The 18,179-nt window shown below is 49.8% G+C and overlaps 1 protein-coding gene across 2 annotated transcripts in view; it reads left to right on the top strand.

Annotated features, from left to right (window-relative positions):
- LOC135904321 (uncharacterized) overlaps positions 1–18,179 on the top strand; it is a 107,700-nt gene that overhangs the window by 18,505 nt on the left and 71,016 nt on the right. For both annotated transcript variants that reach the window (XM_065434945.1, XM_065434944.1), the window contains one exon: positions 2,155–2,328. In XM_065434945.1, coding sequence (XP_065291017.1) covers positions 2,155–2,328 — 174 coding nt within the window. The remainder of the gene's footprint in view (positions 1–2,154; positions 2,329–18,179) is intronic.

Here is an 18,179-nt window from a genome sequence, read left to right as displayed (position 1 = left end):
CCTGCTGCATATCGCGAGAATATACCCCTTCACCCTGCATTTTTTCTTAGCGATGAACCGCTTTTTAATCTCGAAACAGTCTTAGAGTTTTTAGCCGAAACGGACACCCTGAAAATCATTTGGTCAGGCAACTTCAAGCACACGACTAACAACACTGCATTCAAGGGCTCTCTTGAAACGATGGCCTCAGTGTTATGTTTTATTCCATCATGTTTTAACGAAAGGCCATTGCCATAACCCACATCACATCTTAGTCACCGTCATTATTTTAGCACCTGTATATTCTACGCCACTTACAGCGAAAATATTTAGGCCCTCTTACAGCCATATCACATCTACCATGATGAGTTCATTGTGCACGTCATCCACAACACATCGTCAACACTACCACTTGTCATGGCGCTCTTTGGCCAAACGTGGCCCTTGCGCCATAAAAGACCACACATTACCATCTGGTGACCGACAATGCTCGCAAGGACAGTGCACAGGCCAAGGAGGGCAGGTGTCCTACTATCGGCGACTAGTACCATGCACCGTGGTGCCGGTGTCACAACCTTTCTAGGCTGGTTACGTAGATTAGCGTTCATAACTGAGATATCTGTTCCAATCTCAACAAGCACCGCAAATCAAGCAGCATCTGTGTACTTCAACATCGACAGATCTGCGGTAGGTAGGTACAGTTAGCAGACGTGTTTCGGGCTCTGTCTGTAATGCAGTCACCTCTGGCAGTGACACTGCCTAGTTTTTCGTAAGGTAGCGTCAATGGTAGGATGGGGACAAAGCACGGAGGGTGAGCGGAGAGATCAGTCCTCGTCTTTCCGCTGATGGTGCACGGCGGGTTAGGGCAGCGATGACGGCTGCATGCTGCGGTTCAGATCGGGAATTAAAGCGACGAGGGCTTCCTTATGGACGACGGATACATCGGTTGCTGCTATTGGAAGGACAACTACAAATGGTTGTAGCAGTTGGGCGCTACGTGTCTAACGCGAGAGCAGCTGAGACATTCTGGTCGGTTATTGGCCGCTCGCTATTCAGGAGATTTGTTGTAACAGCGAATAGCAGAGCTCGTGACACATGGGTCCCGATTAGCTTCGGGTACGCCGATGGAACAAACAACCGAAAGGCCCAATTTCTCAATTACATTCGGGACGACAGCTTCAAATGGGGACACCACTGGTACATGTGTCGTCGTAATGTCTGGAAGAACAACTTTTGGACGATCGCTTCCAGCTGGTCGAGACCAATGCATCTCAATTTATCGTGTCCAACTGGCTGACTTGGCGGCGTCGAGCCTTGCTATGACGATGTGGCGGCAGCATGGGGCAGATTGTTTAGTAACTTCGGGCCTTGCTATGACGATGTTGCGGCAGCATGAGGCAGGTTGTTTACTAGCTTTTTAATGCGACTGCATTTCGCTTGCTAAAAGCGCCAACCATTTTTCACAATACGATCGCCTGTAGCACATTTCTGGAAATCAAAAAGGGCGAACACATCATCCGCAATTCCCTTAACAATGTGCCCGGCTTGGTGGGATTCTGGCACCTTGTTATCGACTTTCTTCCACTACTCAAGAATATCCTCAATCTATGCTACGGTCGACTCCGTCTGCATGAACAGGATTTCCAAATAGGTCGATAAGCTTCTATTGGCACTAGTTCTTGATGGTATGGTTATGCTTGTGCGGCTCATACGCGACGCAAGCCATTTTTCATAGGCTGAATATTATATTTGCCAACATCAACGTAGTGTTCCGCCTCTTGTAACTGCTGACACGCTCGTACAAGCGTATCCATTCGTCCATGTCCACGCCATCCGTGCTCCAAATTTAGTGAGACCCCGAGAATCCAACAAGGATGGTATGTCACGGACTGCTGCCCACTCGAGGCTTCGTGAACCACATGAAATGAGCCAAGGAAGCGACCGCTTCGAAGTTCCGTGTTCACGAAGAAGGCCGCGTGCTCCGTTCCTTCACGAAATGTTTTACGAAAAAAAAAGTACTTTGCTTACAAGTTATCAGCCGAATAGGAAAACAATGAACAAAAAGGGCTTCGCAGTCCATGTGACATCACACACTTTATTGTCGTCTAAGGAAGACACCATAGCGTCTTTGTCATTTTCAGTACCGCGGCAATATATAGGGAGATTTGTATGCAGGAAACGTCACGGGCCGCTGGACGTGTTGGACACAGTTTCTGGTCGTTCGTGCTCATTACGGCCTGTGTCACGCTGCTCATACCGATCTCCTTTCTGCTGCTGCCATACATCACTCGCCGCAAGGACCCTCGCTGTTCAGGTGGTTGGTGCGGCAACGGGACCTCGACTACAGTGGTGAGCACAAGTGTGATTTAAGCCGTTATTTGTTTTGGAGAATTGTAATGCATGCCGACAGTTGACCTGGAGTTCTTCAGCATACGCCGTGTTGAGCTACATCTCTCTTGCCAATCGCAGCGTCACACTAAAAAAGCTGAAACACAATATATATACAGCGTCTGCCCTGAAAGTAATGTCAGTAAGGCCATTAAAATCATTTGTTGAATTTATAGTTGAAAGTATTTAAACATGTTCAAAATACTCTCACTTTGCGTCGACACATCGGCTCCAGCGAGATTTCCAGCTCCCGAATGCGTTGCGATAGTCCTACGGAATGGCCTCTAGCGCTGCGACGCAAGCTGCTTTGATCCCGTCCACTGTCCCAAAATGCTCGCCTTCCACTGGGGGTTTGAGGCGTGGAAACAAAAAAAATGTCGGGGGGAGCCAAGTCCGGGCTGTACAGGTGCCGGGGGATCGTTGGCACCCCTGCTTTAACCAGGTAGTCGGTGACGATGAAGGTACTGTGGGCCCGCGCGTTATCGCGGTGCAACTTCCAGTTGTCTGCAATGTCCGGCCGGATGCGTTGAACCTTGCGTTTCAGTCTTTTCGTGACTGCCACATAAAATTTGGAGGTCAGAGCGGTTCCTGGTGCTGTAAACTCGTGATGAACCAGTGAGTGGATGTAAAAAAAAGTGATGAGCATGATCTCGATCTTTGATTTGCTCATCCTGGCTTTCTTCTGGCGAGGGGACGAGTGCCTGTGCCACTCCGATGATTGACATTTGGTCTCCGGGCCATTTTCAAATACCTAAGTCTCGTCACCGATAATGGCGTTGTACAAATATTTTCGATCACGTTTGCACATGCCGATGTTTTCTTGGAGCGTTTCAAAGCGGCGTGACTTTTGGTCGTCAGTGAGCACTTTTGGAAACATATTTTCGTGCACCTTCCGCATGCTGATATCATTTGTAATGATTTCATGAACTCGAGTTTTCTGAATGATCAAGATGTCTGCCATTAAACGAAAACTTAATCGTCGATCTCAGTTAAACAGTTCCCTCACTCGCGTCACATTGTCAGCCGTGGTACCACGGTCGTGGATGGCTGTCAGGCGGGGTCCTCGTCGTCTACCTCTTCCCGGCCTCCCTAGAAGGCCTTGTGCCAGCGAAACACTTGCCGATCTGACAGGGCATGTTCTTCGTAAGCAGTCTTGAGCATAGTAACAGTTTCACCTAGCGGTCTTGACAAGTCTCACGCAAAAGTGGATCGCAAATATGTGGTCTAACGAGCGCTGCATGTTCACTTGCATAGTATAAAAGATAACTCTCACGGAGAGGCCATTCCTACACTCATCGCTGCTCGGTGCACACTGAGCTACGGAGCGCTGCTTAGCTGAGTTCCGCCGCCACCACCAGTTGGACCGCGCTCCGTCGTACAGTCGCGTCACAATAAATTCACTGAGACTACTTTCAGGACATAACCTGTATCGGTATACAGGGTCTGTGTTGAAAGTAATACCATATATATATATATATATATATATATATATTGTGAGACGAGGTTTAGGCAGCCAGTCTCTTCTTTCTTCTCCCGAGACAGAGCCCCACCACCAGGCCCCAAAACGGTGATGATGAGTATGTACAGGTGGGAATATGAAGCGTATGAATAATGCTCACACTAATTTCCCCACACGCGCAAGCGGCCAGCCCGGCCGCGACTTAGCTAGGAGGGAATCGTTTTAGGCGCGAAACGTGAACGATCTCCGAACCGCGACAACGATGGTCGGAAGAAACGTCTACGGGAGTAATGCGATAGTTCACGGGGGATGTTTGTTCGTTAATCATATAGGGTCCAAGAAAGCGGCATTCAAACTTCTCGCACAAACCGGGTGCACGAATGGGCGTCCAAAGAAGCACTTCCTCTCCGGGACGAAAGGAGACGTCGCGACGAGAGATGTCGTAACGTTGCTTGCGATCTAGCTGACTGACTTCTGTGTTGAAACGAGCACGTTGACGGCATTCTTCAAGTCTCGAAACGAACTGTTCAGGTGTACTGTCTGACGTGTTAGTTGGAGCATTGAAGAAAATTGGAGGACGCTTAAGCTTCGCCTTCAAGAGTGGGACGCGACAGCGTTCCCGTCGACCCGCCAAGGGGTATAAGACAATGCGCTACGGCACAGCAATCACTTACGATGCGCCCTGCATCGGACTTAGCGCCCACCTATCACGCGGTGAGCGTCGAGCAACGCAGCGTTCGGCGCGGCAACGAAACGTGCGCCTGAGCGAACGAAACGAACCAAAGAACTCGGTGTCTCGGAGGGGAAACGATCTACGCCAGCCAAACGTCGTGATCGGCACGGGCAGAGAGATAGATAGTAATCTAAACCGGGAGCACGGCGAAGCGTCGTCAGGGGAGAGGGAGTCCCGCGACGCGCCTGGCAGCGGTCCCAATGCGCGGGCGGCGCGCCTCCTGTCGGGGCAGCGCCGTACATTGAGAGGAGGGGGTCTTCTGTGTTTGCCGCAAGATGGCTCTGCGTGTGCGGAAAGCGCAGAAGAAATGCAGCGGAAACGCACTTCGCAACTCGTGTAATTGTGACTTCTGTACGTTACATGTTCATAATTACCGATATACACCGCAGTATAACTTTCCATGGCTCGTTTCGAAGGCAACACCGCATTCACTAGAGGCGCGTTTGCACCGCTTGAAAGCATCGAACTCGTGGCTGAGTGGTAGCGTCTCCGTCTCACACTCCGGAGACCTGGGTTCGATTCCCACCGGGCCAATCTTGGAAGTTGCTTTTTATTTATGAAGCGCCTGCCGTGATTTATCGCTCACGGTCAACGCCGCCGACGCCGACACCCGACGCCGACACCGACGACACCGGCTTTTCTGCGACACGAGCTCCTTAACGCTATCGCGTTAAAAGCGGCGTCGATGGTGAATGTCGGTGAACGGCCGAAAACTAGGTAGAAAGGTGAGTATCCCGTAGTTCGTTGGATAGCGGTGTTGTGAGCAAAAGTCACGAAAGGTAAAAGTTTGTCCCAATTGTCGTGGTTTGGCCCGATATACATCGATATATCTATTAGTGTGCGATGAAATCGCTCGGTTAAGCCATTTGTTTGTGGGTGATATGCGCATGTCGTCTTATGAACTGTGCCACAAGCCCCGAGTACTTCTGCGAGCATTGTTGACATGAAAGTCTTACCGCGGTCGCTTAACAGTATACGAGGGGCACCATGGCGCAGCACAATGGCATCTAGAAAGAAGGTGGCGACGTCGGAGGCTGAACTAGAGCGTAGAGGAGCGGTCTCTGCGTAACGTGTGAGCTGGTCAACAGCTGTCACGACCCATGGATGACCCGCTGGCGTTATGGGCAGAGGGCCGACTAGGTCTATCCCAACGATGGCAAACGGTGTCTCGGGACATGGGATGGGCTGTAAAAGCCCAGCAGGAGGCGAAGTCGGTCGTTTCCGCCGTTGACACTGAGCGCAAGAAGCGACGTACCTGGCCACAAAGGTAGACATGCCTGGCCAAAAGAAACGGCTCCTAACGCGGTGGGTATGTTTTGTGGAATCCCAAATGGCCAGCAGATGGGTCGTCGTGCAAGGCTTCAAGGACTTGTGTGCGCATCGAGCGTGGAAGAATAGGTACCCAGCTGTGTCCGTCGGAGTTGTATATGTAGCGGTACAGCACATCGTTGTCAAGCTTAAATAGTCGCAGTTGTCGACGTAATCTGGCATTTGGTGCAGATGTAGTTCCGCACAGGCGTTGGATGATGCTGTCGCAGTAGGGGTCAGAACGTTGACACGAGGCGAGGTGATGGGAAGATAACGTGTCAGTAACCGTGAGAGGTAATAACGGTAATAACGGGAGTGACGACTTAGTCTCATCATCAAGTGGCGAGCAATGGAGAGGTGTACTCGAAGCTAATAATGGCAGCGGGCAGCGAGAGAGAGCGTCGGCATCTTGATGCTTTTCCCCAGACTTGTAGACAACGTCAAAGTCGTACTCTTGTAAGCGTACCACCCAGCGACCAAGTCGTCCGGACAAATTTTTGATTGACGACAACCAGCATAAGGCGTGGTGGTCGGTTATGACCGTGAAATGGCGTCCGTAAAGATATGGTCGAAATTTTTGGATCGCCCTAACTACTGCGAGACAGATGTTCCAAAAGGACTTCTTCTTGGGCAAGTTGGTGCTTAGATTTCCTAGGTATACTTTGTGGCGCAAAATACGAGTTGGTAGTTTGGCGCTTCACTGTCTCCCTTTCTTCTGTCCCTTTTCCAGAAATGTATTTTGCGCCACAAAGTATACCTAGGAAATACTGCGAGACATTCCTGTTCTGTGATCGAGTAATTCGTTTCGGCAGGTGTTAGTGCGCGACTGGCATAGGCAACAACTCTCTCTCGTGAGGTCGTATCACGCTGTAAAAGTACAGCACCGATCCCATTGCCACTAGCGTCGGTGTGCAAGCAAGTTGGTGCGTTGTCATCGAAGTGACAGAGGACAGGGTCGCTGGTTAATGCCTGCTTGAGGGCTTGGAAAGAAAGTTCGCATTCATCTGTCCAAGGGAAAGCAGTGCCCTACGTGAGCAACTTGTGTAGCGGCGACGCCATGGCTGCAAAATGACTGATGAAGCGGCGGAAGTAGGATGCCAGGCCTAAGAAACTTCTTAATTGCTTTTGATTTTCAGGGCGAGGGAAGCGATGCACGGCAGCAACCTTTTCGGGATCTGGTCGAATGCCATCTTTGCTGATAAGATGGCCCAATGCTTTGATGTTCTTTCTGGCAAAATGGCATTTCTTTGTGTTGAGTTGGAGTCCAGCGTTGGAAATGCAAGTGAAAACTTCGTCCAAGCGCTCAAGGTGCTGACTAAAAGTTGTAGAAAAAATAACGATGTCATCTAAATAGCACAGACAGGTCTTCCACTTAAGGCCACGTAAAACTGTGTCGATCATGCGTTCAAATGTTGCAGGGACATTACATAAACCGAATGGCATGACGCTGAACTCGTAAAGTCCGTCTGGCGTTGCAAAGGCTGTCTTGTCCTTGTCCGCTTCGTGCATGGGGATTTGCCAGTATCCGGATCGGAGGTCTAGACTAGAGAAATATTCTGCACCCTGGAGGGAGTCAATGGCATCGTCAATTCTTGGCATCGGATATACGTCTTTGCGCGTGATCTTATTAAGGGCTCGATAATCGACGCAGAATCGTACGGAGCCGTCTTTCTTGCGAACCAGCACGACAGGAGACGACCAAGAACTGGAGGATGGCCGAATGATGTCTCTTTTGAGCATGTCATCAACGTTATCCGCAATGATTTTCCGTTCTGCGGAAGACACGTGATACGGGCGGCGGCGTACAACCGAACTGCCTTCGGTTTTGATGCGATGGACTGCGACGGAAGTGCGCCCCAGAAGCTTGGAGTGGACGTCAAATAAGGCTCTGTGTTTGTGCAGGAGTGCCAGAAGGTCTTCTTTCTGCGCAGTGGTCAAATCGGGATTTATCGCGGCCGTTAAAGCAGCGGCAGCAGTGTGATAATCAGTTGTGGTAGACAAAGGTGGTGATTCGGTGTGAAGCGGCACTAGCGAAAGAGGTTCGGTGTCAGTAAAGCATGTCACAGTAGAGCCCTGGGAGAGCACAACTGGCGAAGAAGTAGCGTTATGAACAGCGACTGAGGCTCTACCGTCCTGAAACCGTACTAGGCTAGGAGTACGGCTAAGCCCACCAGAAATGCAGTAACCACTCGGTGCAAGGAACACATCACCATTAATAATAGTGTCGGAAGTCAGCGTCAGAATATGCTCAGTGCCCGCGGGAATGAAACAGTCGGTAGACGTGACAAAACGCAAGCTGTGATCATTGACAGAGGACGAAGATTCAGTGTCTGTCATATGAATAGTTCGCTGACGGCAAGAGATTAAAGCTGAGGCGGAGGACACGAAGTCCCATCCCAAAATCATCGCGTAAGTGCACGAAGACAGCACGACGAACTGAATGTGGTGGAGGATGCCATCAGTGAAAACGCGCGCAGTGCAAACACTGGAGGGCTGAACAAGAACTGCATTAGCACAACGAAGGGGAGGGCCATTATACGGTGCCTTCACTTTTCGCAATCGAGAACACAAGTCAGCACTAATAACGGAAAGCGATGCACCTGTGTCAACCAAGGCTTCGATTCGGACACCTTCAACAAACACCAAAAGTACATTTGACGGGCGCTCCGGAGGCGTTTCGCGTTGTCCAAAAGATGCAGCTTTCCCTCCTGAAGCTGCACCATTTAGTTTTCCGGGCGGTGATCGGAGGACGAAGTAGCCGGTCGTAGAGGGGAAGAAGAGCGCCGCATCGGTGATGGAGAGCGACGACGCGGGAAACGCGATGAACTGGCAGTGTTGAAGTCCTGTGGAGATGGGGAACGTGGTGGATAGTAAACGTAGTCAGAACGCCGACGTCGTGGTACAGGGCCAGAAAACTGATCCCTTTCAAAGCCGTCATAGCCACGTCTTTCATCTTGCTGACGGCGTCGGCAAAACCTGGAAATGTGGCCACGGATGCCGCAGTAGTAACAAACCGGTCGAGGTGGGCTCCATGCGTTATAAGATGGAACAGGCGATGGTCTTGCAGTGATAGGATTCAGGGACATGTGCGGTGCAGGTGCCTGTTGTGGTGGCTGCTGGGGGGGGGGTGGCGCTATAGAGGCAACATGAGCGTACGTTGGCGTATGGATAGGGTGCGGGCTCGTGATTTGCGGGCAGGTCACGGCAGCTAGCTCTTCCCTCACGATATGGCGTAGGCCGCCACCAGGAGGCGTCAGATGGACCTCAGGAGGGTTTGACGAAGCTTGGGCGTGCAGTTCCTCACGGATGATGGAGCGAATCAAAGCACGTAGCTCGCTGTCGTTGGACGCCTTGAAATCAGATGTGTCAGGGGGCAAGCGGAGCATATGAAGGTCATCGAGACGCTGACTCGTACTGATGATGTCGGCGACGGTAGTGGGATTCAGCACTACAAGAGCATTGAATGCCGCAGTCCCAATACCCTTGAGCAGGTGGCGTACACGGTCACTCTCTGCCATCGAGGTGTTCACGCGGCGGCAGAGGGCGAGGACGTCCTCTATGTACGAAGTGTAGGACTCGCCTGAGTGCTGTACACGCTCAGCAAGCTTCTTCTTAGCGATATCGGAGCGGACAGACGAGTTCGCGAAAATCTGGCGTAGCTGGTGTTTAAAGATGCTCCAGTTGACCAAATCGAGTTCATGATTGTAAAACCATGTTTTCGCAACTCCGGTTAGGTAGAAGGCGAAGTGAGCAAGTTTTGCTGATTCGTTCCAGTGGTTAAAGTCACTCACGCGCTCGTATAGCTCCAACCAGTCTTCAACGTCGTCACCTAGAACCCAGCAAATACCGGTGGATCCTTCTGAGCGGTGGTGACTGTCCAAGAAGGGGTTCCCGCAGGAGTCGGCAAGGTGATGTCGTGGTACTGGTCTGCTGGTCTTGCGACATGGTCGAGTGCAGTTGGTAGAGGCGGCGACCCGAGCGGAGCTCCAGGGATGTAGTGTAGGTGAAGCTGGAGAGAGACCGGGAGCGAGAGGGCGAGGGGACCGGACAGCACACTCCACCACTTGTGAGACGAGGTTTAGGGAGCCAGTCTCTTCTTTATTCTCCCGAGACAAAGCCCCACCACCAGGCCCCAAAACGGTGATGATGAGTATGTACAGATGAGAATATGAAGCGTATGGATAATGCTCACAATATATATATATATATATATATATATATATATATATATATATATATATATATATAAGACGGCTCCAGAATAAAAGATGGCGCAAAGTGTTCCGCACGAAGTAAGGCAAGCTGTTAATGTGATTTTTCTACATGCACAGTTGTACTTGACGGTAAAGTAGATATTCAATTTGATTTTGTCCGCGCAGGGGCGTCTGCGTAAGCAGGCGTTTGGTGTGTTGCGACACCACGTACCCGAGCACACGAGGGTTGGACTCTCCCGCGTGTAGCCGTGCGCGGCTTTGCCGTGTCTGGCGAAAAGGGGATCCTGTGGGTTGAGCCGATGCTGAGTGTTTGGACCTTTAAGGCCCCCCGGCAGAGGCAACACACCTCTTCGTCCTCGGCTTCACATAGACGGCACCTCCAGACTGACCCACCTGGAGGACATCGGCAGTCGCCTTTTCCTGTCTCCTTCTCTCTTCTTTTTACTTCCTTTCTCCTGGCGGCAAGGAATAACCCTGTGTGGCTATCCAACCTTGGGTACACCATATTCGGTTATAGTGATGCGTACAACTGGCGTCGTGCAGACTTGTATGCAAGCTCTGCCGCGTCCCCTCGTTGGGCTCCGTGGTGGGCGGTCGGCGTGGTTGCCGAATATATACATTTTTTCACGGAAACTTCTTTCCCCTCCCTTGCTGATTGCCCTCAGAAGCGAGGGCGCACCGAAGATATCTTCAAGTTTTTCGGACGCCAAACCCAGAATTTTTGCTCGCTTTCATGTTATTCATTCCGAAATGCAAATGAAGTAGTCCGAAACATTTCACCATTCCTTGTTTCAAAATCCCTGACCGATGTTTTTGGTCCAGGTTACAAGGTGTCGAGGATGGCAAGCGGCGACCCCCTCTTGGAGCTCCGCGATGTAAAACAATATGAGAAATTACCGCAACTAGTGTCGTTAGGGAAGACCCCCATAACAGCAACCCCACACCGTACAATGAACACCACCCGTGGTGTTGTGTCAGATGATGATTTCCTTGAGCTGACTGAAGCGGAACTCCTGGAGGGCTTCAGCGAACAAAATGTGATCAATGTCAGAAGAATAAAGATGAGGCGGGATGGTAAAGACATTCTGACGAGGCACCTAATAATTACTTTTGGATCAAGTATCTTGCCCTAGTCAATCGAGGCCGGGTACATCAAGCTCCATGTTAGGCCGTACGTCCCAAATCCACTCCGATGTTTCAAATGCCCCGCTTCAGTCACAGCTCGCAGAGCTGCCGAGGCCGCCAAACCTGTGCGAAGTGCAGTGCCCACGAACACACATCTGAAGATTGTGAGAATGCTCTCCACTGTGTAAACTGTGATGAGGAGCACGCCGCGTACTTGCGGTCGTGCCCGTCCTGGCAAAAAGAAAAGGAAATTGTAACAGTTAAAGTAAAGGAAAATATAAGTTTCAAGGAGGCATGCATGCGGGTAGCTTACCTGCCAAAGAAAAGCTTTGCCGATATGGCGCGTCAGGGGGCAGCGCCACAACGGCTTTCGATGGCTGTCCAACCCACAAGTAGTGAGTCGGGAGCTACGCCGTCTGCCCCCGCGGCGGTTGCAGCTAGCGCTGCTCCGCCAACCCAGCAGACGGGGCCATCAACCCGGAAGGTGGGCGCAACCCTGGCTGCCCCAACCTCCGAGGCCCCTTCCAGCGCTGGCAACGGCCAGCGCAGCCAGATCCCTCAGGGAGCCCCATCGACCTCCGGGCTGGTGGGCGCAGGGGTCTTGCCTTCCGGGACAGGACTCTCTCGGAAAACCTCGCGCTCTCAAGAGCGCTTGTCCGGCGCCTCACAAGAGGCAATGTACACTGCACCTGTCCTCAAGGTGCACCAAGCGCCTAAGGAGCGACGAGGCTCCCTCGAACGCTCCAGAAAAGGCAGAACCCCCTTTACAGGGCCTCGAAAGAGCTCTCTAACATAAGGCATCACTTCCCTTTCCGTAAACACAGCACCAATTTTCTTTAAATATGGATACACAAATCATCCAATGAAATGTCAGAGGTCTTCTCAGGAATCTCGATGATGTGCAAGAACTCATCCATAAACACAATCCAAAAGTGCTGTGTTTACAGGAAACACACTTAAAACCAAAACAGACAAATTTTCTTCGACAGCATGTTACTTTTCGCAAAGATCGTGATGATGCTATCGTATCATCGGGCGGTGTTGCAATTGTAATTCAAAAAAGCATAGCCTGTCAACGTTTACAGCTACGAACGGCCCTTGAGGCAGTGGCGGTTCGAGTTATTCTGCTAAACGAACTGATCACTATTTGCTCACTTTATATACCCCCCATTATAAACTAAGGAAGCATGAATTTCAGTCCTTTATAGATGAATTGCCAGAACCCTGTGTTGTTCTTGGCGATTTCAATGCACATAAATACCTGTGGGGCGATCCTCGTATAGATGCGCGAGGACGTCTTGTCGAACAGTTCCTTTTTTCTTCTGGTGCGTGTCTGTTGGATATGAAGGAACACACATATTACTCTCTTGCAAACAGAAGTTATTCTTCCATAGATCTTAGCAGAGTCTCCTCGTCTGTACTGCCTGAACTTGAATGGGAAGTTACCGACAATCCCTACGGCAGCGACCTCTTCCCTACACTGCTAAGATTACCGAAAGAAAAGGAATATCCACCACACGCTCCTAGGTGGAAGATTGAGACAGCTGATTGGGAGAAATTTCGATCTCTTGCTTGTATCTCATGGGTTCGTTAGGAATTGATGCTGCAGTCGAGTTCTTTACAGCATTCATAATAGACGTCATATCAGAAGTAATAGGCTTGGCCTGCAAGCGGCGTGTCACGTGGTGGAACGACGATTGTAGGATCGCTCGTGAAAAACAGAACAGGGCGTGGGGGTTGCTACGCGCTTGTCCCACTGCGGGGAATCTTAGCAACTTTAAAAAAGTAAAATCCCAAGGCAGGCGAACCCGCCGACAGGTCAGACGAGAAAGTTGGCAGAAGTTTCTATCGAGTATTTCTCGTTCAGAGATGAGGCCAAAGTCTGGAGCAGGGTAAATAGGATAAGAGGGTGACAAGCATATGCACTTCCTTTGGTAAACACAGAAGGCGATACCCTAGAAGATCAGGCGGACTCACTTGGGGAGCACTTTGAGAGCCTGTCAAGTGCCAACCATTACTCGCAATCCTTTCTGAAATATAAACGAATAGAAGAATGTAAGCCACTCATGAGAAAATGTCAACAGAATGAAACATACAACTGTCCTTTTAGCAGTGCCGAGTTGAGAGCTGCCTTGAGCGCATGCAAGAGCTCTCCACCGGGATCTGACAGAATCACGTATGAAATGATCAAAAACTTACACAAAGACACCCAAGTTACACTAGTCACAATGTTCAACACCATTTGGGCTGCGGGATACCTCCCGACTGCATGGAAAGAAGCCATTGTGATTCCGGTTTTGAAACAAGGCAAAGATCCTTCCTCAGTGGCATGTTACCGCCCAATAGCCCTGACAAGTTGCGTTTGTAAGGTATTTGAAAAAATGGTCAATCGCCGTCTCATGCATCTCCTAGAGTCCAGTAAAATGCTTGACCCATTTCAATGTTGTTTTCGGGAAGGGCGATCTACAACCGACTATCTTGTGCGCATCGAAGCGAGCATTCGCGATGCCTTCGTGCACAAGCAATTTTTATTATCTGTATTTCTGGATGTGGAAAAAGCGTACGACACAACCTGGCGGTACGGAATCCTGCGCGATCTTTCCGCGCTAGGTATCCGCGGCAATATGTGAAATACTAAAAGAGCTACCTAGAGAACCGTACGTTTCGAGCAAAAATAGGTCCTGCACTGTGGCGTACATTTATACAGGAAACTGGGGTACCCCAGGGTGGCGTACTCAGCTGCATGCTCCTTGTCGTAAAGCTGAACACGCTTCGTGCATCTTTACCACCAGCTATTTTCTATTCCGTCTACGTAGACGATATACAAATAGGTTTCAAGTCCTGCAACCTCACAGTCTGCGAGAGACAGGTACAGCATGGTTTGAACAAGGTATCACAGTGGGCAGAGAAAAATGGATTTAAAATCAATCGTCACAAGAGTTCTTGTGTTCTGTTTAAAAGAAAGAGAGGCCTGGTTCCGGATCCTTGCTTAGAGCTGTGTAGACAGCAGATACCTGTAAACAAAGAACACAAATTTCTAGGTGCTATACTTGACAGTAGACTCACTTTCATCCCACACATTAACCAACTTAAAGAAAGATGTCTGAAAACAATGAACCTAATCAAACTTCTATGGCAGACTACGTGGGGTAGTGACAGGAGGTGCCTAATGAATCTCTATAAGAGCCTGATTCGGTCACCATTAGATTATGGTGCCGTGATCTATCATTCTGCCGCCCCGAGCGCGCTAAAGATGCTAGATCCGGTCCGCCATCTAGGAATCCGCTTACCCACGGGCGCTTTCAGGACAAGTCCCATTGAAAGTTTATACGTAGAATCAAATGAGTGGTCACTTCATCTGCAGAGAACATACATCAGCCAAACATATTTTCTGAAAGTGCACTCTAATACTCAAAATCCGTGTTTTAATACCGTTAATGATATGACATATTCTACACTCTTTCGGAATCGTCCCTCCGTACGACAACCTTTCTCGCTGCGTGTGAGGGAGCTTAGCGTTGAAATCGATGTCCCAATCCTCAAACATCGCCTATCGCCTCCAGCTAAGCTGCTACCTCCTTGGGAGTGGCAGATGATACAATGCGATATATATTTCATGCAAGTTGCAAAACACGCTCCAGAGATTGAAATACAAATGCATTTCCGGGAACTCCAATACAAACACTCCTGCACGGAGTTCTACACAGACGCATCAAAGTCACGCGAGGGGGTGTCCTATGCAGCCGTCGGCCCATCCTTCTTGCAATTCGATGTACTGCATCCGGAAACAAGCATCTTTACGGCTGAGGCCTACGCACTGTTGTCGGCTGTTAAGTATATAAAGAAATCAAAACTCGAGAAATCAGTTATATATACGTACTCCCTAAGTGCTGTGAAGGCCTTAATGTCATTTTCTAAGCACGAAAATCAAGTAATCAATTAACTCTATTCCGTCCTATGTAAAACGTATATATGTAACCAGCTTGTCATCATATGCTGGGTGCCGGGTCATAGGGGCATCGAAGGCAATGTTCTGGTGGGCCAGATGGCCACGTCAATTGCATCTTACTCCGTAAATCCTACCGCAGCAGTCCCTGACACAGATCTGAGGCCCTACTTGCGCAGAAAACTGCGGAACTACTGGCAACGCTCGTGGGACATGGAAACAAATAATAAACTGCATGTAATAAAGCCACAATTAGGGTCTGGCCTTCTGCAACAAAACCACGCCGGACAGATGTCGCATCCCGTCGTCTAAGAATAGGACATACATTTGGCACACAACTTTTTACTCAACGGAAACGAGCCTCCAACCTGTGGTAGATGCGGGGAGAGGCTCACCGTCCTCCACGTCCTTCTGGAGTGTCGGAAAGCCGAATCTGAAAAACATTTTCCCATAGCATACCGGCAGCACATCCCCCTTCATCCAGTAATGTTACTCGACCCAGAACCGCTGTTTGACACCAACGCAGTCCTGGGCTTCCAGAAAGATGTTGTATTACATGTTATTAGCCCCACACACTCGTCGCGTCTCCTCTCTTTAGAGGACGCCGCTGTGATAGCTGTTTCATATAGCACATACCTCTAGGCCCTTGTGTTTCAAGGGCTCTGGTGAGGCAGTGGTGCTCCAGTTAATTTAACCATCTAATATATTTTCTGTATTGCATCACTCTTTCACGATAGATTTTATTGCACATAGAACACGTCATTTGTAATCGACATAATCTTATTACAGATAGATTTTACGCACTCTAGAGCGACTATTTTTAAGGCAACTCGTCAACACTGCCTTGGCGCTCTTTGGCCACATTTGGCCCTTGCGCCAATAAACACTACATATCATCATCATCATCAATTTGGTTTTGTTTAACAGTGATCGTGCCACAATGGTGATGTATTCTTTTTTTACAGCGAAGCTCTATATAGCTAAGGTTCCGTGCATTTTTGTTGTCCGTGAAAAAAAAATACTATCATCATCAATGGCTTATTCCCCTCCCCGTAAGGGTTCATGCTCCCGTAAGCAAGCAAAAATGAAATGGTGAATAGTCCGTAACGCAGAGGATACAAGCATTCAGCAAAGTGAAGCGAAGAGTGCCTGAATTCTTTCTAATGACGCATGCAGCATACTCAACAGCCATCTCGAAAATTGTCATTATCATCGGCTTATACCCCCGTGAGCAATGGCTCATACTCGCATAAGCAAGCAAAAAATGCAAGCATTGATATTCCCGTAAGGTTCATGGCTACTCACCTTGCGTGAATTAACTGCGTTTACCTGCAGTCCTTGTCGGTGATTTCAATGTGAATGTGTCGGTAGCGATAAGGGAGCGTGTAATTACTGATGTGGACGCAGCAGCAGCTTTTGCAAGATTCCCTTATTGCACAAAAAACAAGGGTTTATGTAGGCACGATGTATCGCTTACCGGCACACGTTTGACGGGTTTAACACGGAAGACATGCGCACAAGAGGGCCAACTCAGTCACGTCGCTCTGCTATCACATCCCTTCCCACCTAGTAGTCAATGTCATAACGAAGCACTGGGCGACGTACACGAGTAGACCTACGGCATGCTTGCGTAACTTCTGGACTAGGCGATCTCTGCACTGCAGTTTCAGTCGCTGGAAGCTTGAAGCTGGGGTTAGCGTGAGAGACTATCGGTATAGCATCCCATGCTCTCCGCACGTGATTCCGATGACGTCGGTGTACTGAACCATCGGAAGTCTGTACTTTGCACCTGACGTGGCCCAAGCGACGCAGTGTCCGTGCGGCCAGCCACTTCGGACCACGAGACAAGTACCGCACATACACGGGGTCACCTTGCAGAAACTCCCTCGAGGATGGCGGCTTCGTAAATCCAGGGCCTCTTGCGCCAAGGTACAGTCTCGACAAGACAGAGCGGAAGCTCCTGCCCAGCATGAGTTCTGCTGGCGCCTTCCCGGTTTCCGACTGGGGCGTGGAGTGCTGCTTGAATAAAAAACGAGAAACTTTACATGCCACTGTGCCCTGGCTCTGCGTTCGAAGCGCACACTTTAGCTTTCGATCCATGCGTTCAGCCCTTCCGTAGCTTGCGGGATGGTATGGAGCGGTATACGTGTAGCGCACGCCATTTTTCTTCAAGAAAGATTGCATTTCGCTGCTCGAGAAGGCTGTGCCGTTATCAGAAACGACCAACTCCGGCAATCCGTATGAAGGAAACATTCTTCGCAGTTTTTCGATCACAGCTGAGGAATCAAGCGATGGCATTATCTCGATCTCGGCCCAGTTTGATAGCGCGTCCACGACAACAAGAAAGAAAATGTCCTTAAACGGCCCTGCAAAATCTATGTGAATTCTGCTCCACGGGCTTTCGGGTTTCGTCCAAAAATGCACAGGCGTTTTAAGTTCGCTTTCCCTGTTATCTCGACACAGTCTGCAATGACGCACGAAATCTTCAATCTGGGCATCGATCTTCGGCCACCACACATATGACCTTGCCAGAGCTTTCATGGCTGTTATGCCAGGGTGATTTGCATGCGTAATGGAGAGGACTGTTTCTCTCAGTTCTTCTGGCAGTATGACCCTGTTACCGCACAAAAGGCAGTCACGGTGAAAAGACAGCTCTCTGCGCCTCACCTGATAGGCAGCATATTCTGGGGGCACAGCTTGTTCTGGCCAGCCAGTTGCGACCCATTTCTTTACCCGCGACAGGCAAGGATCACGCATAGTGGCTGATGAGGCGTCTGCTGCACTCACAGGACGGTACTCCACTGCTTCCAACAAAAGCACGTCGCCAGGAGGCTCGATGTCCCTCCTGTCACCGGGTATCGGTAGCCTGCTTAGACAGTGAGCGTTTACGTGATCTTGCGTCCTTCTATACTCCAGTTTGTATTCGTAAGCAGATAACAACAAAGACCATCGCAACATGCGTGGTGACAAAACAACGGGAATCTGCTTGCCTCGCTGAAAGATACCGAGTAGTGGCTTATGATCTGT

The sequence above is a fragment of the Dermacentor albipictus genome, chromosome 2, assembly GCF_038994185.2.
Source record: "Dermacentor albipictus isolate Rhodes 1998 colony chromosome 2, USDA_Dalb.pri_finalv2, whole genome shotgun sequence".
NCBI lineage: Eukaryota > Metazoa > Arthropoda > Arachnida > Ixodida > Ixodidae > Dermacentor > Dermacentor albipictus.
The sequence above is the reverse complement of the archived record's forward strand: the minus strand, read 5'-3'. Positions and strand labels throughout refer to the sequence as shown.